Source organism: Acanthopagrus latus, chromosome 6 (assembly GCF_904848185.1).
Source record: "Acanthopagrus latus isolate v.2019 chromosome 6, fAcaLat1.1, whole genome shotgun sequence".
In the NCBI taxonomy this organism is placed as follows: Eukaryota; Metazoa; Chordata; class Actinopteri; order Spariformes; family Sparidae; genus Acanthopagrus; species Acanthopagrus latus.
Window position 1 is genome coordinate 1940679 of NC_051044.1, and position 26859 is coordinate 1967537.

Sequence of the window (26859 nt, forward strand, 5' to 3'; positions counted from 1 at the left end):
AGAAAGAAAGATAGATAGATAGATAGATAGATAGATAGATAGATAGATAGATAGATAGATAGATAGATAGATAGATAGATAGATAGATGGCAGCAGGTACATTCAGTACAAATACATGCATCATGTTGCAGAGGTAGAAGATTGACACCACAAGCAGCAGTTAGTACTGGTTAGCTTAGCTTAGCATAAAGACTGTAAGCAGGGGAAACAGTTAGCGTGGTTCTGTCCAAAGGTAAAATCAGCCTCTAGTAGCACTATGCAGTAGTATTTCTATGAGGGGTCACTGTGCCTGAGAATACAAAAAATTCACACTGTTTCACATACAGGTGACCTATCAGTGTCCTGCTGCTGGCAGCATATAAAGCAGAGAAGAAGAAGATACAGACATGCATGTAAACAATGCAGCATAGAAAATCAGCTTTGCAGGATTTGGGGGAAAATAAATACATTCATCATATCTACATTATGTGGTGAGCGACACTGAACTGTCGTCTGTTTACCAGAGAAAGCAGGAGTGGTTGGAGCGTGCAGGAGCAGCAGCAACTGTATTAAACACCTGAGCTGAGATTACAGGCAGACTGGTTAGAGAGAAGAAGAAGAGCTGCAGCTCCTCCACCAAGCAGAGAAACGACAACAAGAGAAGATCTTGTAGGCAGGCAGAAGGAAAACTTGCAGGTCATTGATTGGAGCTACTTATCAGGAAAGAAAGAAGAAAAGTACATTAGAAAATATCTTTATATATACACATCTAAACAAGTCTAGTGAGCAGACATGTCTGATCTGTTTTTCTCTCTGCTTGTTCATTCATATAATAACTTTTGATGCAATATTGTGTTTTAATGGTGCAAACAGAGAAACTCTGAGGTGTCAACAGGTGTAACTGACTGGAACAGGAGACTAAAAGGACTCAGAAGAAACAACAGTCAAACCTATAACAGCAGGAGATCTTGTCTTACAGAACATTAACTGTTTAATGAAAACACTCACCAACAACAAGCTTAATGTACAAGGTCTGACTCGGCTGAAGACGTGGAAAAATGCAGCTATAGTTCAAACTTTAATATTAACTGTTGAATGAAAATACTCACCAACAACAAGTTCAATGATCGATGTTTGAAGATCTGGAAAAATGCAGCTATAGTTCCCGCTGTCGGCCCTCTTCACATTCTGGATCATTATGGAGGCGTTGCCATACTCCAGTTGATCTTTAAAATATGAGACTCGACCTCTGAACTGCTCATCTTGACCATGACGGCCGTTATTGTAATGACTGCCTGCAGCATACAGGAACACCTCCTTCTTCTTCTGACCATCTTTCTTCCAGTCAAACAGTTCTCCTGTGAGGTTCTCCTTGGTGCTGATCAAACAGGGTAAAACAGCATCACTGTCTTCATCCACGACCACTTTGACACCTGAATATGAAAAATAAAGTACATTTAATCATTGTGTTCAACAGAGAGTCGTCAGGTGAAAACATCTGCTCTGAAACTCCAGTTTATAAGCATGTTGGTTGGTAAACCAGTTATGTACGGCTATAAACTTTCCTCCACGTCACACCTGCTTAGGGCTGAGTGGTAAAACGATCTCGATCATTTTAACGGTGAAGAATTCAAGTTTTTTTTCTTTTCTTTTTTTGAGTCTGTCTTTCTAGGAAGCTCCACACCAACAGCCAATCACACAGCAGAGATCAAATGCAGGCACGTGTTTGGCCCCTCCCACTCACAACAACTCAGAATGACATGTGGCGTCCAGCTGCAGGGAGCTGACAACCACGGAGAAGGGAGAACAAACTGAAGCGAGACAAGACATAACAAGCGCAATTACGTACTCTATCTAAAAATATGATGCCTATGGGCCCCGAGGGTCCCAGATGTGCTGGTGTGGTTTGGGGAGGGTCCTCTGTCCTGTCCGCTAACCAGGAAAAACATTCCGATTACCCCGTTTATCGATCCAAGTCATGTGTATCAGGGCTCCAGACTAACTTATTATACCAGGAGCACAGTGACAGTGACTCAAAAGTTTAGGAGCACAATCACAAAATTTAGGGGCGCACACTGTAAAATCAACATGCAGAGCAAACATTCACTTTTCACCTCATTTTTACTGTATTACTGATAAATACTTTGATAATAAAAACAGACATTACTATGTCTTGTTTTAAACTGTCTGTCACATTTTATTGTGAACTTTTGAAGAAGCAACATAAAAGAAATAAGGTATACAGACAGAACCATTACTGTCATTACAGTACAATATTAACGAATTCAGAAATCGTACTTACAAATCCAAGTTCAGAAATGTACAAAAACTATGTGCATAGTAACCTTCCTATCTTTTCACAGTACACAGTCCACAACTTATCAAATACTTTAAATGTAATATTTGGTAAAGGGTAGTTCTTCCTTGGCGATGAAAAAGGCCGTGCAGACTATTAAATCGCCTGCTCAGCGCCATTGTTCCCTTAGAACTTTAGGACCCGCCCCCTCCACACATTAGCCAATTACAGCGCCATTCTCAATCCGCTCCTCTCCACACATTAGCTGCATCCACCTGCCATCCCAGATTCCTTGACTCGTCACTTCAACATGGAGTGTGGAAAAAAAATCACCGGCAAATTCAATCGTCGCACATGCACGAGTAAATGTTCTGTCTCAAACGTTGGTCGCATTATATTCCTTTTGACGTGGTTTTATGTCGGAGTCTGCGAACTGCAAATCAATGTTAGACGAGCGCTACAGAGCAGACAGTGAGGATGACTGTCCAAAATATAAACCAAACTGTCAATGAATCATCCAAAAGTGCATATTGTCGTCCTTCTATCTTTGTCACGAGGCTATATTCTCACAAAAACGAACAGTCTGAGTTGTTTGTTCACACCGAGCGGCTCGACAGCAGCGTAGAGACCGCTGTTAGTTAGCCGTTAGCTGTGGCGGTGAGTGGTCCGCGTCCAGGTTAACTTGTGACGCCCGTTATCGACTATTTCTTTCATTCCACACTCCGCTCAAACGAACTAAAGCGCTAATTTCTTACCGTTGTCGTTTCCGAGTATCTTCCCAACAGACGCCAGCAGGCAGAGACCCAGGAACAGCCTCTCCAGAGATGTCAGTGGAAGTGTAAATCCCGGCATGTCGTCCCGGTGGAACAGCTAGCTCAGCTGTGTTTAGCTAGCGCGGTTATTAAAGCTGACGGCACGCGACGAACCGTTAACTGAGATATCTGAGGTTAGATGTCCTGAATAAAGTGCTGCTGGGTAACAGCGGCTCTGCAGCACCGGCACAAGGTAACTATAGTCCAAGAGGCTTACAGGAAAAGTTAGAATCTAACAGGGATAACCACAGATCATAATCTGACGGCGGCTACTGGGATCAATGAAGTGCGGCAGGAGGAGTGATGGAGGACAGCGTGGAGGAGGAATGGTGTCACAGTGAACCCCTCCCTGTTGCTCCCAACCCTCCAACCATCCCCACTCCCTGTGAAAATGTATTCAGTGACGTAATACAAGTATCACAATGCCAAAGTAATGTCACTTCAACTTACCTTTGGATTACTTGATTGTTACAGACCAGTTAAATAATGGCTAGGATTCATACAGATGTTTTTTAAGGTCTATTTGCTCTCTCCCTCTGTCTCAGCAGACACCATGAAAACTACAACAAAATAAAGGACATTAATCATGGCTGCTTCTGTCTTTTGGGGGCCCCTATTTTCTCAGACTATAATGGATGGATTCCTAACTCTTTGAGATGATCCACAAAGATGCAACAATCTATTGCATTAAGATGAAAACTTATTGTATATGTGTATTGTAACACGTGTTTTTCTTCTATAGAAAAGTCTCTGTTGTGTTCGCATGGGTGTAAATTGTGTATGTCTTTTTTTTCCTACTCACTAAACAAACTGCTGTGTTGTGGATTCATGATTAATGACAATCATTAAACTGTAATGTTTTATTGACTCTGCTGTGATTCAGCTGGCTTTTATTTCACCTTTAGATCAGTGTCAAAATACTGTTACATGTAAATCATATGGCAAAGAAAATGGTAAAAATTCCAAGGTTAATCCAAAACTATCGGTGGCAGCATCAACGCTACCTGCTCCTCTCTTAGGTTATGTTAAATCTGGATACAGCTTTGGGAGGCATAGCGTCGTTCATTCCTATGAAAGTGCTGCTCTGTGGCGTCCTGAAGCCAAAAAACTTCCTGAGTATAAAAATACCTGGATCTTCCTTATTGTGTGGCCAATAGAGAGCCAAAGTCACATGACTTCATTTCAGAACAACTTTGTATGGTACATATCATGTACTGTTTTACTACTTCATGTACCTTAATATGGAGCCAAGTGGGCTCAGAAAAGGTCAGAAAAAAAAAATCACAATAAATCTGCTTTTATTGACGAACTGCGGGGCAACAGTATTATCACCTGTGAATTGTCATGAATCACACACATTATGTTTGTCAGTTTATCATGAAACTAATTAAATATCAGTCTGTGAAAATGCGTCATTATAAAGAGGACACAGCCAACAGAGTTTTCAGCTTATTCAAAATCTCTTTGACCTCCATCACAAACAACCTCATGAATGCAATGACAATGATCAAATGTAACAAATGAGCAATAGCTGATAACTCTGACTTGTATTACAGTAACAGTAAGTAAAGAACATCTGCATCTGACCTGTCCTGTCCTTTACTTTTTCCAGTGAAAAATATGAGTAATACTACAACAACAACAACAAGTAGATGTACAAAACAGTTTGGAGCGTAGAAAAGGGTTATTACATCATAAAATAGGACATTGAAATAAAACAAAACAAAACACAAAAAAAGTATCTCACTATCAGATATATACTTGATCTATTGAGCTCAAACAAGAAAGATAAACAGTGCAGGTAAAAAAAAGGAAAGGTGAGCTGACATGATCACATTTACTACAGAAACCCTGAATGCCAAATAAGACATGTTTATATGCATTTTAAGGATTTGGATTGGATCAGTTTTCAAAGCTTAATAAACTTTTGGCAAAAAAATGTGTAGTGCTTCATGCAATATTCATGGGCAGTTTTGGCTTAAATTTAGCTATCAGTAATAATGAATGATTATCAGGGATAATTATTAATTATTAAAAATTTTAAGATCCAGTTTACATAAGATCACCACCCTCGAAAAAGGGAAGACATGCGTACTACGCATCCAGGCCCACTTCAACATTACCAGTCTATGAAGAAAAAGTGCTGGTGGTCGCAGGAGAAGGTTGGGACTCCAATGTTGAATGCTCTTCTTGCTGTGCAAAGTCTGATAAAAGCAGGTGGAGGAAACTGGTCGCCCCTTTCCTTTGCAGGGATAACAGTTCGGTGCTAACTTACTTCATGTACCTCGGCGTGAGGAGTTAGCTGGCAAGCTTTGCGTTGCAGCTGCTGGTGCATACTGATCTGGAACACTAACAGGACCGTGTGTTGCTGCAGTGAGAAGAAGTTCTTTGGACCTGATGGGAATGTAGCTTGCAGCTCTCAGCGGCTGTTGGACCAGAAGAGTCCAGGAGAAGAAAACTCGAGGGCAGGCAGCCACAATGAATAATTAATCTGTGGGTCCCAACAAATGATACAGTACCAAACATACAACACTTAAAGCCTCATACAGAATTCATCCCTGAATTAAAAAAAAAGTCTTGTATTGTTTGATTTCTCAAGCCGCTCTGAAAGAGCCTGTGTCCATTCAGCTGTTTTCTCTGGCAGAAAAGGTGCTGCGGTAAAACACTTGCATAGAGAGAAAGGAAACACTGGCTGTAGGTTTTGTTTCTACACCATATCACTACATCACTGCTGGTGGTCACTCTGAGAGCCACACAGCAAAGATGTGAGTACATGACACATTTTGTCTGAGGCAACACCAGGTGAATATCATCACTTTGTCCTGGAACTCCACCTGCAGAGCCGTCGTACTCAGCACAAGTGAGCAAGTTTAAATCTCCATTAGAGGAGTTAATGTTAAAGATTTGATCTGGATTGTGACATTAAAGATAATAATGTGCAAATACAAACACAGACCTTTACAACAGAAAGCTGTCAAACGTTCAGTATCTCTGGAGGAGCTTTAGATAAACCATTTTCATTTTCACCTGCAGAAAACAAAAGAAAAGTCTACATTAAATAAAGTAATAACATACATAAAGTAACAGATTACATCTGAGACCAGAACATTTTGGATAATCACCTTTAACTCCATCCTGCAGCAGTGGTATATCATTTGTTATATCAGCAGAGGTGGTAGTTGGTTCTCGAGCTGCACCTGTGAGTCATAGACACAAAACGAGTGACAGGTCATGATTTAATTTATGCTATTATCATTATCATCATTATTACCAGGCAATGGATAGTTGTGTGGGTCATTTTCTTTTTCACATGAGGACAGTATACGTTTGACTACAGCTCTGTTAAATGAAGGAGAAACATGCAGAGAAAACTCCACAGCTGCCTCAATGTTGTGAGGAACAAGAAAATATTGTTGAGGCCAACAAAAGATTCTGCGTGATGTTTCAAAAGTCTGTTTGCATTTAATGGATATTCCACTGCTACTGTTATTCTATCAGGTACTGTTTTTTTTCATTTAAATCCTTGAACACAATATTTTGTACATTTTTTTTATTTCTCTAATATGTAATACTCTTTATGGTCCTTACCTGGGACCAGTGTGTCACCCAGGTTTTCTACCTTTTGGGCAGAAGGGAACACCACGGTCCTTTCTCTCTGTTTTCTCTGCTCATGTAGCACCAATCATAAAATGTATTTTCATTTTCCTACTGAGGGCCATCCCTCCAGCAGTGAAGCTCTTTAACAGACAGCAGTGTCTTGTCTCTCTTTTAAAGAAAGCTAATACTGATCTCAGAGTGTTGAACTTGTCCTTTAAACACACAATAGGAGCATTACACAGACAGATTTGGAAAACCAGTTGAACATTTTGTTTTACATCCATTCCTGCAGCCAGCTAAATGATGAATAAGCCGAAAGGGACAGTTCACACAAAATATGTATTATTTTTTCCTCTGAGTTGTTGTGATATTTTTGGAGTGAGTCAGTGACTCAAGATTATTCACAGACTTCGTTCATGTTCATGTAGGAACTATTTTCTTTCTGTATCACCAGGCAGAAGAAAGTGTGTGTCTACTCATGGACATGAGATTAGCTGTTGATTATCTTAATTAACCAGCTCACGATTTCTGTAACGCAAACTCTGCAACTAACACCAAAACTATCAAGGAGGATAACAAACACTAAAGGTAGGTAAAGAAATATGTCTCTTTGATTTGGGGTGAACGGTTTGGAAAACTGAGGGGCCAGTGAAGATGTTTTATTTTCTGGTGATTCATTTTCTGAGTCTGATCTAAATTGTTTTCTCTTCTGTGTTCATGACTTCAGATCAGCTGGAAAAAATAGTTTTGCCACGATCATCTAATGTCTGTAATGTGTAATCCCAGGAGAATTTTTTCTTCGCTCATGTGCAAAGCCGAGCTGGAGAAAAAAAAAACATTGCAAGAAAAAAAAAAGTAAACAAAATCTTTTTGTAACACTCATTTGACCAGATGCATCAGCACCTCATGTTCTCAACAGGACTAAAATCATTCATATTTTCTTCCAGGGGATTTTAATTCCTCTGTATAAACTAAACATGGGATACATCTACTGTATGTTAGCAGGTCATGTAACATTACTGTCCTGTCTTAGTTTGGATGAGGAATGTGTTATAATTGCACAAAATCTGAATCTATCTAAATCTAAAAAATGATTTAATGCTTTCATTCTGATATACAAGCAGATTCCTGTTACATCATAGTTGATGTGATAATGGTTACAGTCATTTCTGTGTTTTCTCATGTTTCATGTTCAAGGTGCAGTTCTAACACCATCAGTAGTTACCATGTGGCTCCAGCAGGGGGAGCACAACTGTTGAAGGAGAGCTCAGTTTCACACATGTTCTTTGTCCTAAAACCTAGCTAACCTCCTGTGTTGATATATGTTGGTACAATACCTTGATTAAAGCAGACTCTGATGCGCTTTGTGGCTCTAAGCCCAAACGGTGCTGCAGCATGAACTGCAACTCCTATAACAAATGCAACAGCCAGCCATCCAATGTGCACTTTGATGGATGGGTCCTTGCCAAGTTTTTCTGAAACACGTCACAAAGAGTTCACGTAAAACTCAAAGTGTTTCTGCATATCAAGTATATCACACTGAACATAGACTACACAGAACAACATTTAAAGGTGTCTAAAATACTGTAAACTGATGACACATTAAGAATTAAAATAATTAGATGAGTAAAACAACAAGACTGAAATCTCACCACTGATATACACGAAGGTCTCAGCACTAGTCTGATGGCTAATTTCCTCCTGAGTGACTTCACAGCGGTAGCGTCCTGTCTCGGTCACAGTGATGTTGATGGTAACGTCGTAAAGACCTCCTCTCTCTGAGACCTGAGGCTCCTCAGCACGAAGGATGTTTCCAGCGCTGTCCTTCCACTCCACTTTAGGTTCTGGAGAAGCTCCTCGAACTTCACACTGCAGCAACGCCCAGTCATTTGTTTCATTGAGTCTTGTGATGCAGGGCTTTGATGCACCTGTGAACCAAAAATTGAAATGTAATAATGGCATGTTTTTGTGTTTCTGCCTTCACTGACTTTGGTTTTATTGTAAATTAGTTCATCCATAAAAACTTGTCCAATCTCATTGAACCTCAATATTCGTAACTTAGTTAAGTGTTACCTTTTAGGTTTTTACAGTGGCTCAATTCAAATATGAATCACAGCTTAATTTTGATCAAAATTTAATAGAATCATAAAATCATTGCACAGGAACAGCATCTTTCAGCTTTAGTTGTAATTGTAAATATCGGTAATGACTTTTTGTCATAAAAGGCTGATTGGCTTTTGGATCGTGACTCAGTCGTATCTTACTAGATGGATCAGGAGAAATCACTGGCCCAAGTTGATCGATGATGTCACAGATTCCTAGATCTGCAATGTGTGCTACAACTTTGTGACCCAGAATCATTCAAAACGTTAGACGCAATACTTCGTATAAACACACTGCAGGTTTACTTTTACAGGTTACTGTCAGGTTATGGACAGAGTTTCTGCTTGAAATAGGCTAAAAAGTTCCTTTCACTTTGAAAATATTGTCACTCTGTAATCACCAGTTCTACGTATTCTAAGCTGAGGGAATAAATTATACATATATGCAAACCTGTTGTTCAATACACAATAGATACAATAAATTAATGCCACAGAAGAAAGCCATGCAGTTACAGCATGTTGCAGAAAATCTGAGTAATAATATTGTTGTATCTGTTTGCACAGATGTTCTTGCTCTGACTCAATTAGTGAGTGTGTTTGAAGCGTTCCCTGGCTGTTTATCAAGGCTGGCCAGCTTTAAGAATATTGCAGAACATTAATAGTTCTGTAGGCTGTAATAATTAGTGGCCTCTGACATTTACTAAATATCAAGCAGACCAGAGTGAACAGAGTGTTTGTGTCTGAACAGCTGATAAACACTGCAGATGTAGAGATCAGTAACATCATCATAATCAGGACTCACCGCCTGTTAATCCTTCTGTCTTTAAGGATACCAGGGTAAAAATAATAAAATAATTGATTAATCAAAGCTGATTCCATGAAGTGATCAGCTGACATGATGTTGGTTGGTTCCTCTGCTCATGTCAAGAGAACAACACATCTACATGGAGTTACTGGATCAGAACCTTTGAATGATACTGAGGCACAGAGAGCTGTGGCACACCTTACAGGTACAGAGATCAGTGACATCATCACTCACCTGGGATTTCTCCTGATCGGTCTTTCAAGAGCTTTTCTGAAAGATAAAGTCAAGTGGTCATTACTGGATTCATTTTTCAACATGAGCAGAGGCGTTAATTAACACAACACAGGCCACATATCTAATGAGGGAGCTGCATTCTTAAACTATCATCTACTTATAAAATGGATGACAAGATGTGTCAGAATCTGTCAGAGTGCATTAAGCAAGAAGAAGTAATCAGGCAGCACTCCACCCATAAGCAGCAGTTAGTACTGGTTAGCTTAGCTTAGCATAAAGACTGTAAGCAGGGGAAACAGTTAGCATGGCTCTGTCAAAAGGTAAAATCAGCCTCTAGTAGCACTATGCAGTAGTATTTCTATGAGGGGTCACTGTGCCTGAGAATACAACAAATTCACACTGTTTCACATACAGGTGACCTACCAGTGTCCTGCTGCTGGCAGCATATAAAGCAGAGAAGAAGAAGATACAGACATGCATGTAAACAATGCAGCATATAAAATCAGCTTTGCAGAATTTTGTTGTCTGTTTACCAGAGAAAGCAGGAGTGGTTGGAGCGTGCAGGAGCAGCAGCAACTGTATTAAACACCTGAGCTGAGATCACAGGCAGACTGGTTAGAGAGAAGAAGAAGAGCTGCAGCTCCTCCACCAAGCAGAGACAGAGAAGATCTTGTAGGCAGGCAGAAGGAAAACTTGCAGGTCATTGATTGGAGCTACTTATCAGGAAAGAAGAAAAGCCCATGATAATATATGTTTACATACACACATTGAAACAAGTCTAGTGAGCAGACATGGGCGATCTGGTTTTCTTTCTGGTTTTTCATTCATATAAGAGCTTTTCCCCCAAAAACTATTTCTGATGCAATATTTTGTTTTAGTGGTGCAAACAACAACTGATCCGCTAAGTCTGGCATAATAATGTACAGAGCATCTCAACACTGAGAGAAAAAAGGATCAATCACCAACCCCTAAAGATAAGGATGGTGTCATTCTATATTTTCCCATCAAATATTAAAAAACACACAACATTGTTCATCTCTCAATACTCAATACCGAATTATTGGGTTAGTCCGACTATGATAGGATCTTTAAGATGCATGTATACACCTTCGTCTCACTAAAATCGGACCGAATCGAATCAAAACACCTAGATTATTCGATTGACAGTTGCATTACTCCTGCATGTATACGTTCTATCAGGTCAGATTCAGATTTTGCCTTCTGCGCAGGCTCGAGATTTTTCCCCCGGAGCCATGAGCCGGATGTAGAAGGAGACGATTTGTTGTGTTGTTCCCAGAAATAGAAAACAACACGATGAATCATTCCTCCGAAATCACCGCAAGAAAGAGACTAGTGAGCAAAAACTGACAGAAAAGTTATCTTATCAGCAACTTCCGTGAGAAGCAGGTAAATATCCGTTTCACTATCGGCTGAAAAATATCAGTAAAAAAGATTCTGTAAGTTCCGTTAGAATCAAAAGTTTTCCAATGTATCTTTAAGTTAGAAATATATTGTAAATGTAGAATGCAAGACAACTATAAGAGATCATCAGGTGTCAACAGGTGTAACTGACTGTAACAGGAGACTAAAAGGACTCAGAAGAAACAACAGTCAAACGTACAACAGCTGGAGATCTTGTCTTACAGAACATTAACTGTTTAATGAAAATACTCACCAACAACAAGCTCAATGTAGAAGATCTGACTCGGCTGAAGACGTGGAAAATCACAGCTGTAGTTCCCGCTGTCTGTCACCTTCACATTCTGGATCTTTATGGAGGCGTTGCCGCTCATCAGCTGATCTTGAAAATGTGAGACTCGACCTTTGAACTGATCATCTTGACCTCTGTTGGCGTCGTTTTTGCCTGCATCATACATGAACACCTCCTTCTTCTTCTGACCATCTTTCTTCCAGTCAAACAGTTCTCCTGTGAGGTTCTCCTTGGTGCTGATCAAACAGGGTAAAACAGCATCACTGTCTTCATCCACGACCACTTTGACACCTGGACATGAAAAATAAAGTACATTTAATCATTGTGTTCAACAGAGAGTCGTCAGGTGAAAACATCTGCTCTGAAACTCCACCAAATATTTGTATCGGTTGGGCTCATTCTAATCATGCTGCTAACCGATCCAAGTCATGTGTATCAGGGCTCCAGATGAATTATTATTATACCAGGAGCACAGTGACCTTTGACTGAACATTTTAGTAGCACAATCACAAAATTTAAGGGGCACACACTGTAAAATCAACACGCAAAGCAAATATTCAGATTTCCTCTCATGAGTATTACTGATAAATACTTTGACAATAAATGCAGAAATAATGTGTGATGTGTTGTTTTAAATTCTCTGGGACATTTTATTGTGATCTTTTGAAGAAGCAACATAAGAGAAATAAGGTATACAGACAGAACCATTACTGTCATTACAGTACAGTATTAATGAACATACGTTCAGAAGTCATACTTAAAAATCTATGTTTAGAAATGTAAACAACGTATGTGCACAGCAACCTTCCTATCCTTTCACAGTACACAGTCCACAACCTAACAAATAACTTTAAATGTATGTAATATTTGGTAAAGGGTAGTTCTTCCTTGGCAATGAAAGAGGCCATGTTAAACTTAAATATTAATGACTGCAAAATTTTCAGTTCATGGAATCCAGCTCTCTGAGGCCTTAACCAGTCAAATTCAAGTGGCCATTTTGCACGAAAACAGAATTTTCTGCCCTTTTTTGCCACACTTGTGTCTTTACACTCGGACTCATCGTCTAAGTTAGGATTTGACTCTGGCACGCTACTAAGATTATCAGGAGGAAAAAAGCATCCAGAGTGAGTTTCGCCATTGTTCGCTGAAAGTGAAACTTTCTCCTTCTGCGCTTGGAACAACTTTAGGAACCTCCCCCTCCACACATCAGCCACTTACAGCATCATTCCCCATTCTCGCCCCTCTTACACACATTGGCTGCCACCTGTAATTCCAGATTCTTTGATGGTGGTCACACATGCATACAGAGGTCTGGGGGTGACATGGATGGTTACTGAGACAATAAGTAGCGCGCGTGAAAGATAGTAATTCATGCACTTTTTGGTGTAATTAAACAGTCCTAGTCAAAGCTCCTAGGCTCTGATTTCAAGCCTGCTGTTTGGTGCTCTACTCAACAGCCTCCAACTCAGACAGATGTGACTGTGGCTTAATTGGTTGATGGCGGCCGTGGTGATGAGAATGGAAACAAGCACTCGGTCATACTTCTAAATAAGTTTATTTTAAGTATAGATAAACAATGTCTTACACACACACACAGTGACAAAGTTTAGTTGTCGACGGGTAAAAAGTCTCTGAATGAAGCGTTCTTGAGTTCATCCAACATGTTTGTGTTCTTCAGCTCACAGAGAGAAACAGACTCAGAGACTCTGACTGTGATATAAAGATAACGTGTGTGTTAACACTCACACTGCTGCTGGTCTGATGACACAAAATGGAGTCTGAACACTTTACTTTCACTTGTAAGGTTCCTTACCTGGCAAATAGGGGAAGGAGGCTCTTCATCCACAACAGTGAAAATCAATGTTAGCATTGAAAATAAAATGTTTCATTAAAAACAAAACAAAGTATGAATTGCTATCTAGTGCGTTTTATACAAAACAACAACACATCCGTGTCACCTCCCGGGCTCTGTACAGAACCACAGTAACACATGAAAAATAAGTTTGTATTGAAAAATAAGAAACTTTAAAAGTTTTTTTTTTCTCTCCATGTATTGTTATTAAATGATACTGAATAATATTTATCTAAATATTAAAGTGACGTGTTAATAAAACTACTCAGATTCATCTTTACGTCAGCAAACCGAGCAGCTCTGCACGTGCAACTGATGTAAAATGTAACGAACAGTAAAATAAAACACAGTAAAGTACTGAAGAGTAAAACACTGTTATCAGCTGCTGCACTCTGTGTCTGTTTCAGGCTTCACACCAGCTCATTACTGCCAGTTAGAGAAAAGAAATGAACACTGAGCTTGTTAATAAATATTCACTGTGTCAGTCATAATTATGAGAGAAGGGGAGAACGTGTCTGCTAACTATTAATAATCTTCATTATCGTAGCATGAAATTATTACAAAAGTTGTGGTGAAGGTATTACTGCTCTCACAGGAGTATTTTGGGACCTACTGTAGAAGATTCTGGAGTTTAATCATAAACGTTTGATTATAAGTTTCTTTTCATGTGCCTGACTGTGATATCTTATTGATAATCAGTTAAAAAGCTGCTTGTAAGAACAAGACATTAATGACAGAAGCAGCTGATGTTGGTCAACAAAGGGACACAGGAGAAAGGTGAGCTTTACTGGGCTTTCATGTGGTGACTTGCCACATTTACAAGATGCCCCTGAATGCATCATGAAATCGTCGTTCAAGAGAGGAGGTGAACAAGTTTGTTAATGAGCTGCAGATAATAGGAAGTAACACAAGGAAGTAACACAGGGTGTCCCTCTCTCTCTCACACACACACACACACACACACACTCTCAGTGACGCAGTTTAGTTGTCGACGGGTAAAAAGTCTCTGAATGAAGCGTTCTTGAGTTCATCCAACATGTTTGTGTTCTTCAGCTCACAGAGAGAAACAGACTCAGAGTCTCTGACTGTAATATAAAGATAACATGTGTGTGTTAACACTCACACTGTCTCACACTGTTGCCGTCCTAATTATTTTAGCATTACATTATTAAAAGCGTTGCAGTGAAAAAACGTGTTAATATTCTCACAGGAGTATTTTGGGACCTACAGTAGAAGATACAGTAGAATCACTCTAAGAAGATTCTGGAGGAGTAATAACAAACTATAGCAATTTGATTTTAAGCTTATCTTTTTTTTTGTATCTGCTAACGTAACTGAATGTGACCTTACAAACAATAATGTTTAAACAACTGCGTAGTAACAGCAAGACATTAATGACACGAGCAGTCGATGGAGTTCAACAAAGAAAAGTACGAGACAATAGAGCCGTTGAAGTGGTGATTTCATAATTTTTCCACACACGACAAAACACGACAGTGAAATGTGAACACGTTTGTTACGAGCTGCGGAGGAGAAAACAGGAAGTAACACACAACGTCACTCGAGCACGGCAACACAGTTTAGTTCTCAATGGATAAAAAGTCTCTGAATGAAGCGTTTATAAGTTCATGTTAACATGTTTGTGTTCTTCTGCTCACAGAGAGAAACAGACTCAGAGACTCTGACTGTAATATAGAAATAACGTGTGTAAACACTCACCCTGACTGACTGCTGCCGCCCTGCTGCTGCTGCTTTCTTTCAAGATGGAGGCTGAACTCTTAATAACAGGCGAAGGGAGGGAGGCTCTTTGTCCACAACAAGTGAAAATCGATTTTAGCATCGAAATAAAATGTATCATGAAAAGCAAAACTAATTACGAATTTCTATCTCGCGCGTTTAAAATAATAATAATAATAATAATAATAATAATAATAATAATAATATTTTTTTTTTTTTCAAAACCCCACTAAAAACCCCATCCATGTCAAATCCAGGGCTCCGCACATGCAAAACTTCATGTTCTGTCTTAAATTTTGGCCGCATTATATTAATTTTGTGGACGTGGTCGGGGGGTGCCGGCGTCTGCTGTTAACCACTGACGAGCACAGTGACAGTGTCAAAAATGAACGCAACTGTCAACATTCGTCCTAAAGTGCATATTGTCGTCTTTATATCTTCGTCATGAAAGCCTGTACTCACTAACAACTCACGGGTGGAACAGCCTGAGGCGTTTGTCCACACCGAGCGTCCAGGTTAACTTGTTATCATCGATCATGTCTTTCATTCCAGCCTCCACTCCAACAAGGTCAAACGCTAATTTCTTACCGTTGTCCTTTCCGAATATAAATCCAACCGACATCAGCAGACAGACAAACACGACCAGATTCTCCAGAGCTGTCGGTAGGAGTTTAAACCCCGACATGTTGTCTCGGTGTTATCCACAGTGATAACTCCAGATGACAACCTGCCTGCGACTGCTGGAATCACTATAGCGGAGTGGGAGTAAGGAGGAGGATGAGAGTCCACCCACCCACCGGGCTGCAGTCAGTGATGTGTTTAACGTGACGCAAAGGCACCATGCCAGGTTAAAAGATGCCAATACATCAAGCTAAGCTAGTTAACAATTGTTAACTGTTAGCCATGTTAAATCGCTTTCTAGGTGCAGAGGTCGTAGTAACTAGTTGCATTTACCCCGTTACATTTACTTGAGTACATTTCCACAGCTATGTCACCACTGCTATTCTTAATTCTATTTATAAATGTTGCATTGCATATGTATTATTTATATCACTGCAGGAGAAATTGTAGGAGAAATTATAACTGGCTAAGGAAATGTCTATAGGATAAGAGAGACTCTAAGATTAGCATTTCCACAGTTATTTCAGAACTAGCATTATTTATACTCTAAAATGTCACTGTCTGTGTTGCAATAGGTGGCACAGGGAGGAGGTCACGTGTCAGGGGAGAGACCAGGCTGCAGCACTGACAGATACATCATGTGTGATTCATGACAATTCATAGGTGATAATACTGTTTGGTGAGTTTGAGTTGGTTGAGTTAGTTTAGTTCAGTAAAATGGAGAAATTACAATTCAGACAGTGGACACTTTTCTTTTTCTGTTTAGTTGATTTATCAGAATGCTGGGAGACAGGACTACCGGGGCTAGCTGGTTAGCATGCTAACTTCAGTAGACAACTTCTGTCAACACATCAGTGTCTGTCTTTGTAATACTCACATTTGTTCACAAGAGGCTGAAGTGTACAACTCCACCATCTTCTGAATACGACTGGAAGCATTCATGTTTTCTTCCAGGGGAGTTTTAACTCTCCTGGAAAGTGTTTGAGTAAAAGCTGCAGGGACTCAAACTTTCCTCTGATCAGTGTTTAATGACTGAAAAGATAAAGCCTTAACTGCTGTAACTGATATAACCATCAGCTACGATGGAACTCGAGGAGGCTCATATCTCAGAGTAAAGTCATTAAATGTTACTGTTGATCTGATAAAACACAACAGTCCAACTGTGACACTGACGGCAGATTAGAACAGAATATATCAGACTCACTGCATCAGGCAGAAAATCAACTTTATTTAATTCAAACTGAAAATATGCAGTCAAAGAGTTGAATTTAAACGTGATGTTGATTATATTGAAGTATTACTAGTAGAGCATTCTAACATCTTTATTTAAAAGCTCAAAGACGCAGAGGACATTAGTTAGTGTTATAGAGATGCAGAAACTGCTTCAAGTATGATTCATGTTTTTGTTTTTTTTTTAATTATTAGCTTTTCCCTTCTTTTCAACTTATATAAAATCTCTTTAACCTTAATGACAAACAACCTCATAATCAAATCATATACTGGTTGCAAATAAAACTGAATTAATTACAACCAGCAAACAACAAGGTACCAAAGACAATAGCTGATAGCTCGAAGTAAAAAAAACTCATCTACATCTGATCTTTCCTCAGCAAGTTAACAGCCAAATATTGTGGTATCATTCATTAGTTTTAGTTTTTTCTTTGAAAAAGCAGATGTTCAAAACACTTATACAGAGTATAACAAGATATATATGTACATTCAAACAAGAAAGATAAATAGTGCAGGTAAAAACATGACAATCAGTCACCCTGAATGCCAAACAACGCGTGTTTACATGCTTTTAAGCATTTAGAGAGGATCAGTGGTTCAAAGCTTGATACAAATGTACAAAATTATCTTTTGTCAGCGTCTGACAGAATGTACAAAAAAAGCCCAAAAAACAAAACATACAACATGAACACTTTAGCCTGGGGTCCAGGGTATAACTGGCTGTTTTTGACTACTTTTGATTTTTCCTTTACATTTCACCTTAAAAACTGCTGAACTTGCCTTGTTTGGTATCATTTTCTTCAGCGCAACCTTAAAGTGTGACTTTCCAGTTATTGTTTAATTTTGACAAACTCTATTAATACATTGGACCTAAAATCGCACAAAAACATAAAATCCATGTAGAATCAAGTTTGCTTTCTTACTGGAAAACATCTTTAGCAAACCATTTTTATAACTTGCAAAAATAAATTGTACTTACGTATGTAAAAACTTAGCAAACAACAAAGTTATGTACAGGCAGCGCCTCAGGCTCAGGTCTGCCTCAGCTCCTCCAGTGTCTCCACATTCAGAAGTTGCCTCATTGTTTTGATACACGAAACAGATAAATGACTATATTACACAGTAACTATACACTCCAAACACCTGAAACGTCACAAATCTATGTACTCTCGAAACTTGCTTGCTTGAGCAATTCATTGCTTTGTAATGGAATTTCAACATTTATTGATTTTCTTAGTTAATTAGTTTGATTACAATATTAATAGCATTTTTTTCCCGTGACTTTAAATATTTGATAAGGCTTTTGTTTTGAAGGCACTGGCACAGGTGAATCTATATGTATATGACGAGGCAGGTGGAGGGAGGCAGGCGCTGAGAAGAGTTAATGTCTTTTTACCAGGGTGACACGGTAATTCTTTGCCACTCAAAGCAAAATAAACCGCAAAAAACCAAAATGACTGGAAAATTGTTTTGTCACAACTCTGCCTAAGATTCACTCTTTAAGTGCCTCAGTGGCCATTTGATTTCGATATGTTTTATTTGGACAAAGGGCATTATTATTTATTACAGTGGTTTTCTCTGGCAAAAAAGGTGCTGCAGTAAAATACTTACCGGTAAATAGAGAGAAAGGAAACACTGACCACACACACACACTCACACACAGACACACACCCCTTTACAACAGAAAGCTGTCAAACGAGTGGCGTCTCTGTAGGAGCATTATATCAGCTGTTTTGATGCCGATGGTCACCTGCAGAAAACAAAACAAAAGTCTACATTAAATAAGGTAACAATATACATAAAGTATAGATTACATCTGAGACCTGTGGTTCTGCAGCAGGATGTTTCCAGAACTGTCCTGCCACTCAGAACATTTTGGATAAGCACCTGTACCTCCAACCTGCAGCAGTGGGTTGTCATTTGTTATATCAGTAGAGGTGGCAGTTGGTTCTGGAGCTGCACCTGAGAGTCATAGACACAAAAGCTTGTTAAGGACGAGTGACAGGTCAAGAATTCATTTATACGATTATCAACTCAAATATGTGTGTTATTACCAGGCACCAGTTAATTGTGTGGGTCATTTTCTTCTCCACATGAGGACAGTATACGTTTGACTACAGCTCTGTTAAATAAAGGAGAAACATGCAGAGAAAACTCCACAGCTGCCTCAATGTTGTGAGGAACAACTTTTATATTACATAGAAATTATTGTGAAGGCCAACAAAAGATTCTGTGTGATGTTTTAGAAGTCCAGTGTTTCCTCTACATTGATTTAGGAGTGGCAGCCCTGCACTGGGTAAACTAGATAACTATCTTGCTCAGTATCTACTCTCTGGAGTATATCTCCCTCCTCCAAGAACTCACTGGTGCCATCGACGTTAGTTACTGGTGAGAGCGCGGCCTCGAAAGTGACATCACGTCAAGCACACAGGCAGAGTTGGTCAGAGGAGTGTCATCTTGAAAATAGGGCAACAACCCACCGGAGAAAAGGTGGACTTAATAGCTTAAGAAAACAGATATTATAAGTTCAATAGACATTCGCAAAACATTGATGGCCAGCTAAGGTTACGTAACATATCGGTAGCTTAATTAATTGGGCCTGGTGCCGATTCAACTCAGTGTTTCTAACGTGAGTAAACTGATTGATAGCATTAAGAGAATATATACACACCATGATGTAACTGCTGACTGCATTTTCAGATGAGCTTGTTCAAATATTTCTCAAAGAAGAGAAAGACACCTGATGAAGATGATGCTAGTCAGGTATCGTTAGCCTTTTACTGACTCAAATGATGATGGTTGGGTAAAAAATTGTGTTCACTCTTGTAATCAGATGTGATGTGAGTGTAAATTATCTAACGTTAATGTTTTATGTAATTGTATAAGACAAGTAACATTAGACAGGGAGGAGCAGAGGAACAATGTGAAGGAGAGCCGAGTACAGCAGGGGGAGAGAGATGAGAGTAGAGGAGAAAAACCTAAACCTCTATAAAATACCCAGAAAAATTCATTGTTCTGAGGCTGGGTCCAAACTTTGCCACTGATTCTACAGCCCCATCAAGAAATTGTTATTTATTGTTAGTTTTTTTTAATTTATTTTATTGTTGTACTTTTGTTGTTATTGTTTATTTTTACATTCAGCCTTTAAAGAGCCATTTTCCTTGCCAGCCATTCAATACAAAGGGGGATTATGCTGGGCATAAAAGTAATATCTGCAGTCAAGTGTCATTTGTTTACAACACCACGGCTCCCCAGAGAGCCCCCGCTGCTGAAAGAAATCCTGGAGGAAACACTGAAGTCAGTTTGCATTTTTATTGCTGTTATTCAGGCCGACAACACACACATCAGGAGCATTACACCCACAGATTTGGAAAACTAGTTGAGTGCATTTTGTTTGACATCCTTTCCTGCAGCCAGCTAAATGTTAAATAGGCCGAAAGGGACAGTTCACTCAAATACTTATAATTTTTTTTCCTCTGAGTTGTGATTTTTTTTTGGATTGAGTCAGTGACACAAGATAATCCACAGACCTCGTTTATGTTCAAGTAGTAACTATTTTGTTTCTGTACCACCAAGCAGAAGAAAGTGTGCGTCTACTCATGGACATGATATCAGCTGTTGATTATCTAAAGTAACCAGCTCATGATTTCTGTAACGAGACATTGCTGTTGAGTTTTTCAAATGCATTTCTTTTTGCTATTTTGAGCAACAAAAGCTCAATAATATCTGAAAAGGGGCAGACAGCTCTACGGCCCAAATCTGCAAAACTCTGCAGCTAACACCAAAACTATTGAGGTGGATAACAAACACTAAAGGTAGGTAAAGAAATATGCTTCTTTGATTTGGGGTGAACTGTTTGGAAAACTGAGGGGCCAGTGAAGATGTTTTATTTTCTGGTGATTCATTTTCTGAGTCTGATCTAAATTGTTTTCTCTCCTGTGTTCAGGACTTCAGATCAGCTGGAAAAAATAGTTTTGCCACGATCATCTAATGTCTGTAATGTTTTTTACGCCTCTGTGAAAACATGGAGGAAAAGATTTTCAGGAGAAAAAAACAACTGTCATGTGGCAAGATTTTTTCTTTGGTCGAGTGCAAAACCGAGTGGCAGAAAAAAAAGTACAATGTGTGAAACAAATCAGAGTTTTGGCAAGAAAAATAATGTTGTTGTGAGCCTCATTTTTCAAAGTGCTTGTTTTTGTCATTCTCATTTTGACCACAAGAGCCTGAACTTCATCACTACCTCATATTCATATTTTCTTCCAGGGGATTTTAATTCCTCTGTGTAAACTAAACATGGGATACATCTACTGTACTGTCCTGTCTTAGTTTGGATGTGGAATGTGTTATATTTGCCCAAAATCTGCCAAAAATCCAAAAATAATTTAATGTTTTCATTCTGATATATGAGATAAACTTCATGTTACAACATAGTTGATGGTTATAATGTTTTTTGTCAGTTGCAGCAGTTTGAGTATTTCTGTGTTCTCTTATGTTTCATGTTCAAGGTGCTTTTCTAACACCATCAGCAGTAGTTTCCATGTGGCTCCAGCAGGGGGAGCTCAGCTTCACACATGTTCTTTTAACTAAAACTTTTCCCAAGTCATACAGAGGAGAGAAGGCAATTTATATTAGAAACCAGAAGCAAAAATCTTCACTGGTCCTTCAACAGGCTTGATTTTACAACTAGAACAGCTTTTTTGTTTGTTTTAGTTTCTCAGCAGACAGCTACAACGTGTATAGCATCTGCTTTCAAATGTGCACTCAGGTGATCTCAGGTGAAAACATGAGTGAACTGTATCGAGTCCCAGTACAACTGTTAGTGGATGTCTGCACATGAAGTGTTAATATATGTTGATACAATACACAACATTAACTTACCTCGATTACAGGACAATGTGATGCGCTTTGTAGCTTTAAGCCCAACAAGAACTGCAGCAAAAACTGCAGCTCCTAATATGAATCCACCAAACAGCCATCCAACAGCCACTCTGGTGGTTTGGTCCTCACAGAGTTTCTCTGAAACACGTCACAAAGAGTTAATGTAAAATGTTACTCTAGATTACGGACGTCACACTGAACATTAGGGATGTATATCGTTTAGATTTTATCAATACTGATACTTATCGATACTACAACATTTTTGTTTTTGTGTAAAACATAAAGACGTTAAAAGTCAAGCACCAAAACAACAATATGACATCCGGTTACTTTTCAAAATGAAAAACTCTCCGTGTTGACACCAGCACAAAAACCTCAAAAAAGAGACAAACACAAGCTCTTCTGCTAATCCTTCGGTCGGGAACAAATCCTGCTGTTGTTCTTATAAAAAAGCTGCAGCGCCAAAGCAGCAGCACCCGGTTTCGTTTCTGCAACATCAAGTCACGGAGTTTGTTATTAAGTTTGTAGTAATTTCAGCATCACTGATATGTTACGTTAATCCTGTAGGCGGCATGAACCAAGCAGCAGCTACCAAAGCTCCGGACCGATAACAGTACCATTTGTCCAGAATTCTAACGGTACCAAAAAAGGAACCGGTACCAAAAAGTACTGGTCCTCGGTATACATCCCTACTGAACACAGACTACAAAGTACAACATTTAAAGGTGTTTAAAATACTTTAAACTTAAAACTCATGCAGAATTAAAATCATTTGTGAGTAAAACACAGAGACACAAAACTCACCACTGATAAACACGACAGTCTCAGTGAAAGTCTGATGGCTAATTTCCTCCTGGGTGACTTCACAGCGGTAGCGTCCAGTCTTGGTCACACTGGTCTTGACGGTAACGTCGTAACGTCCTCCGCTCTCTGAGACCTGAGGCTCCTCAGCAGGAAGGATGTTTCCAGCGCTGTCCTTCCACTCCACTTTAGGTTCTGGAGAAGCTCCTCCAACTTCACACTGCAGCAGAAACCGATCCTTTGTGGCATCAAGTATTGTGGTGAAGGGCTTTGATGCACCTGTGAACATAACAAAAACATTTAATAACATAAACATAATAATGGCATGTTTTTGTGTTTCTACCTTCACTGGCTGTGGTTGTATTGTAAATTAGCTCATCCCTTAAAACCTGTCCAACCTCCTGTCAACTGGCTAAAGTTTTTATTCCTACTGATCTTCTTCCTCTTCCTTCTCTGTTGACGTCAGACAATCTGACTCTGTTGAGGCCTTTAAATTTAAACTTTGCTCCCCCTTGTCGTCTCCCTCATGGATCAATGTTGACTTATTGAGAGATGGACACAATACATCCAAAAGTATCTTGTTCTTAATTACAAATATTTGCTTATCAAATCAAAATAAGAACCCTGACATATGAATATGTATTTAAAATAGAAGCAATTTGTAATTCAAAGATATAAAAAGACATTTTATAAAAACTGTTATTATATTTTAGACATTAAGTATATCAAATATGGTTTTGATTTTGGTGATCCAGTTCTTAAATAACAATAGACAGAAGTTCCACAATTACAGCGAGTCATTCTCATGTTTTAACTCCTGATGTTAAAATCTGATTTTACACCAAACAAAGATCATTTCAATAGTTGAAACTGTTTTTTTTAAGTAATATGAATCACAGCTTAATTTTGATCATAACTGAAAAGAAAAGCATCTTCCAGCATTAACTGTAATTTTAAATAGTGGTAATGACTTTTTGTCATAAAAGGCTGATGGTCTTTTGGATCGTGACTCAGACTCATATGTTAAATGACAGATCAGATAAATTAATGCCACTGAACAAAACTGTGCAGTTACAGCAGCACTCTTTTCGTGTCGCTGTGTGGTTTTTGTTAAAGCAACCCGCATCAACGCTGCAGAAAATCTAAGTAAGTTGTTTTATTTCATTTGTACAGATGTTCTTGCTCTCTCCATGAATGTGTTTGTAGTGTTCCCTGGCTGTTTATCCAGGCTGGCCAGCCTTTTTGCAGAACATTAATAGTTCTGTAGGTTGTATTAATAAGTATGAACAGTATCTTAAACTCAGATGAAACATTAGCTTCAAATGATCAGTCAGAATGTTGCTGCAGACAGTTTCAGTGCAGCTGCCTCTAAGGAAACAACAGGGTTTCAGTGTATTTACAGTCAGATGTTAACAGGACATTAATTTGGAGATGAACCAGTAAAGAACTCTGTAGAAGTCCGACTGAAAAATATCAAATAGACCAGAGTGAATGTTGTGTTCGTGTCTCAGCTGATAAACACTGCAGATGTAGAGATCAGTAACATCATCGTAATCAGGACTCACCACCTGTTAATCCTTCTGTCTTTAAGGATACCAGGATAAAAATAATAGAATAACTGATTAATCAAAGCTGATTCCATGAAGTGATCAGCTGGCATGATGTTGGTTGGTTCCTCTGCTCATGTCAACCTGCTGCACTGTGAGAACAACACGTCTACATGGAGTTACTGGATCAGAACCTTTGAATGATACTGAGGCACAGAGAGCTGTAGCACACCTTACAGGTACAGAGATCAGTGACATCATCGCTCACCTGTGGTTTCTCCTGATCGGTCTCTCAGGAACGGTTCTGAAAGATAAAGTCAAGTGGATGGGTGACATTATGAACTTGCCTTAAGTCTTTACTGGATTCATTTTTCAACATGAGCAGAGGCGTTAATTCACACAACACAGGCCACATATCTAATGAGGGAGCTGCATTCTTTAACTATCATCTACTTATAAAATGGATGACAAGATGTGTCAAAATCTGTCAGACTTAAGCAGGAAGATAGATAGATAGATAGATAGATAGATAGATAGATAGATAGATAGATAGATAGATAGATAGATAGATAGATAGATAGATAGATAGATATTTTCCCATCAAATATCATTAAAACAACATCATGTTTGTTCATCTCTCAATACTCTCACTCAACACCTTTAAATTTACACATGAGGAAGAAGACTAGTGAGTAAAAAATGCGGTCACGAGTGTCGATAGTTTTTAAAGATATAAGAGAAATAAAAGGCAATTACAATTTGCAAAACCTGTTCCACAGAGGCTCAGAGAGGAGGGAGAAAGACTACAAGTTTCAACAAAAGGTGTGAAATGATTGGTTATCTAATCTTCATCAGCCATGAGAAGCAGGTAATTATCTGTTTCAGTATCAGCTGAAAAAAAAGTAGAAAAGATTCTGTAACTTTCCTAAGAATCAAAAGTTTTCAAATGTATCTTTAAGTTATAAAGATATTGTAGATGTAGACAGCACGACAACTATAAGAGATCATCAGGTGTCAACAGGTGTAACTGACTGTAACAGGAGACAAAAAGGACTCAGAAGAAACAACAGTCAAACCTACAACAGCAGGAGATCTTGTCTTACAGAACATTAACTGTTTAATGAAAATACTCACCAACAACAAGCTCAGTGTAGAAGGTCTGACTCGGCTGAAGACGTGGAAAATCACAGCTGTAGATCCCGCTGTCTGTCACCTTCACATTCTGGATCTTTATGGAGGCGTTGCCATACTCCAGTTGATCTTGAAAATGTGAGACTCGACCTCTGAACTGCTCATCTTGACCTTGACGGCCGTTATTGTAATGAATTCCTGCATCATACAGGAACACCTCCTTCTTCTTCTGACCATCTTTCTTCCAGTCAAAGATTCCTCGTATGATGTTCTCCTTGGTGCTGATCAAACAGGGTAAAAGAGCATCACTGCCTTCTTTCACGACCACTTTGACACCTGGACCTGAAAGATGAAGCATACAGTGTTTAATAATTGTTTCATAAAGAGCCTGCAGGTTAAAGCAGAAGATCATTTACACGTCGCCTCAGTTACTGTGAAACACCAGTTTACAAGCGTGTTGCAGGACAGTGGCTGGTAATTCAAACTGTATGCTGAAGTTGCTTTTGACTTATGTGTTTTTGCTAATGTTTTCCTCTTGCTGTTGCTTCTCCTGTAGCACTGTGCCATTTGTATAAATGTGATGTGCATTACAAACCATATATATATATATATATATATATATATATATATATATATATATATATATATATATATATATATATATATATATATATATATATATATATATATATATATATATATATAAAAATAATAAAAATAAAATATATAATATACATAATAACAATTTATTATTATTATCATTATCATCATCATCATCATCATCATCATCATCATCATCATCATCATTATTATTATTATTATTATTGTAGTATATCTACCAGGCTCTAATCAATAGAGCCGGACAGATATGCAGTTTTTCGGGCCAATATCAATTTTAGTGGGTAAATATACACACATTTTTTGCAGCTATTCCTAAAATGTGGTTATCAATCAATAATTAAACTTTCCTTGAAATTTAATGATTATAAAGCACCACAAGCATCATTTCCATTGAGTTCTTTGAAACCGAAATGTTTTCATATCTGGCTTTATTGACACCTACACCGATACAGATATATCTAAATAAATATTACAATACATCATAGACATGCAGCAGTCCTTCAGTTTCATGGTCACTTTCTTCACTGACGCCTCATACAGCCTGTTAATCTGAACATTTTTCCTGCATGTTAACGATGATGAATAAAATTAATGAATGATTCAAATCAGAACTCAGTGTCTGCGATTCTGTAAAACGTTGCAGATCAAGTTTTTGTGATAGTTGTGTGAAAAGAACCAGAATCATTAATGTAACTGTTGCTATTTTTATTTTCATATTCATGTAAGATTTCTTTTCATTTTGTATAAGAAACTCATTTTGAGAATTATTAGATTTTGTCATTTTTCCATGCTTTTATTATGAAAGTCAAGGGTACTTTTATTTTGACACCTACGTTGCTGCTAGGCTGCCTGTAGCGTTTGTCTGACGGCAGAGAGTTGTGAACATGGTCACTTCGTGTGAACAG

The 26859-nt window shown here is 38.6% G+C and overlaps 2 protein-coding genes and 1 long non-coding RNA gene across 10 annotated transcripts in view; 1 reads left to right on the forward strand and 2 right to left on the reverse strand.

The window, feature by feature from the left end:
* The window catches only part of LOC119020611 (butyrophilin-like protein 10), an 11179-nt gene extending 7715 nt beyond the window's left edge, over positions 1-3464 (reverse strand). The window contains exons 1-2 of the mRNA XM_037100080.1: positions 3031-3464; positions 1089-1412 (exon numbers count right to left, since the gene is read on the reverse strand). Coding sequence (XP_036955975.1) covers positions 1089-1412; positions 3031-3127 — 421 coding nt within the window. The 5' untranslated portion in view covers positions 3128-3464. The remainder of the gene's footprint in view (positions 1-1088; positions 1413-3030) is intronic.
* On the forward strand, positions 3378-3954 carry LOC119020613. 2 transcript variants are annotated; one of them, XR_005075375.1, is made up of 2 exons: positions 3378-3517; positions 3636-3954. It is a non-coding gene; the product is annotated as an uncharacterized LOC119020613 (long non-coding RNA). The 2 variants fall into 2 exon arrangements; XR_005075376.1 differs by having other exon boundaries at positions 3386-3517; positions 3633-3954.
* Positions 3955-4368: 414 nt separating this feature from the next.
* The window catches only part of LOC119020609 (butyrophilin-like protein 2), a 56252-nt gene continuing 33761 nt past the window's right edge, over positions 4369-26859 (reverse strand). The window contains exons 6-12 of one of the 7 annotated variants that reach the window (XM_037100073.1): positions 25484-25675; positions 11501-11647; positions 9826-9861; positions 8337-8612; positions 8022-8159; positions 6210-6284; positions 4369-6114 (exon numbers count right to left, since the gene is read on the reverse strand). In XM_037100073.1, the coding sequence (XP_036955968.1) occupies positions 6062-6114; positions 6210-6284; positions 8022-8159; positions 8337-8612; positions 9826-9861; positions 11501-11647; positions 25484-25675 (917 nt within the window). In that variant the 3' untranslated portion in view covers positions 4369-6061. Of the gene's footprint in view, positions 6115-6209; positions 6285-8021; positions 8160-8336; positions 8613-9825; positions 9862-10248; positions 10262-10358; positions 10420-11500; positions 11648-16953; positions 18727-18863; positions 18939-21854; positions 21993-22658; positions 22935-24470; positions 24507-25336; positions 25676-26859 lie in introns of those variants that run through there. The other 6 variants (XM_037100076.1, XM_037100075.1, XM_037100074.1 and 3 more) reach the window with 6 other exon arrangements.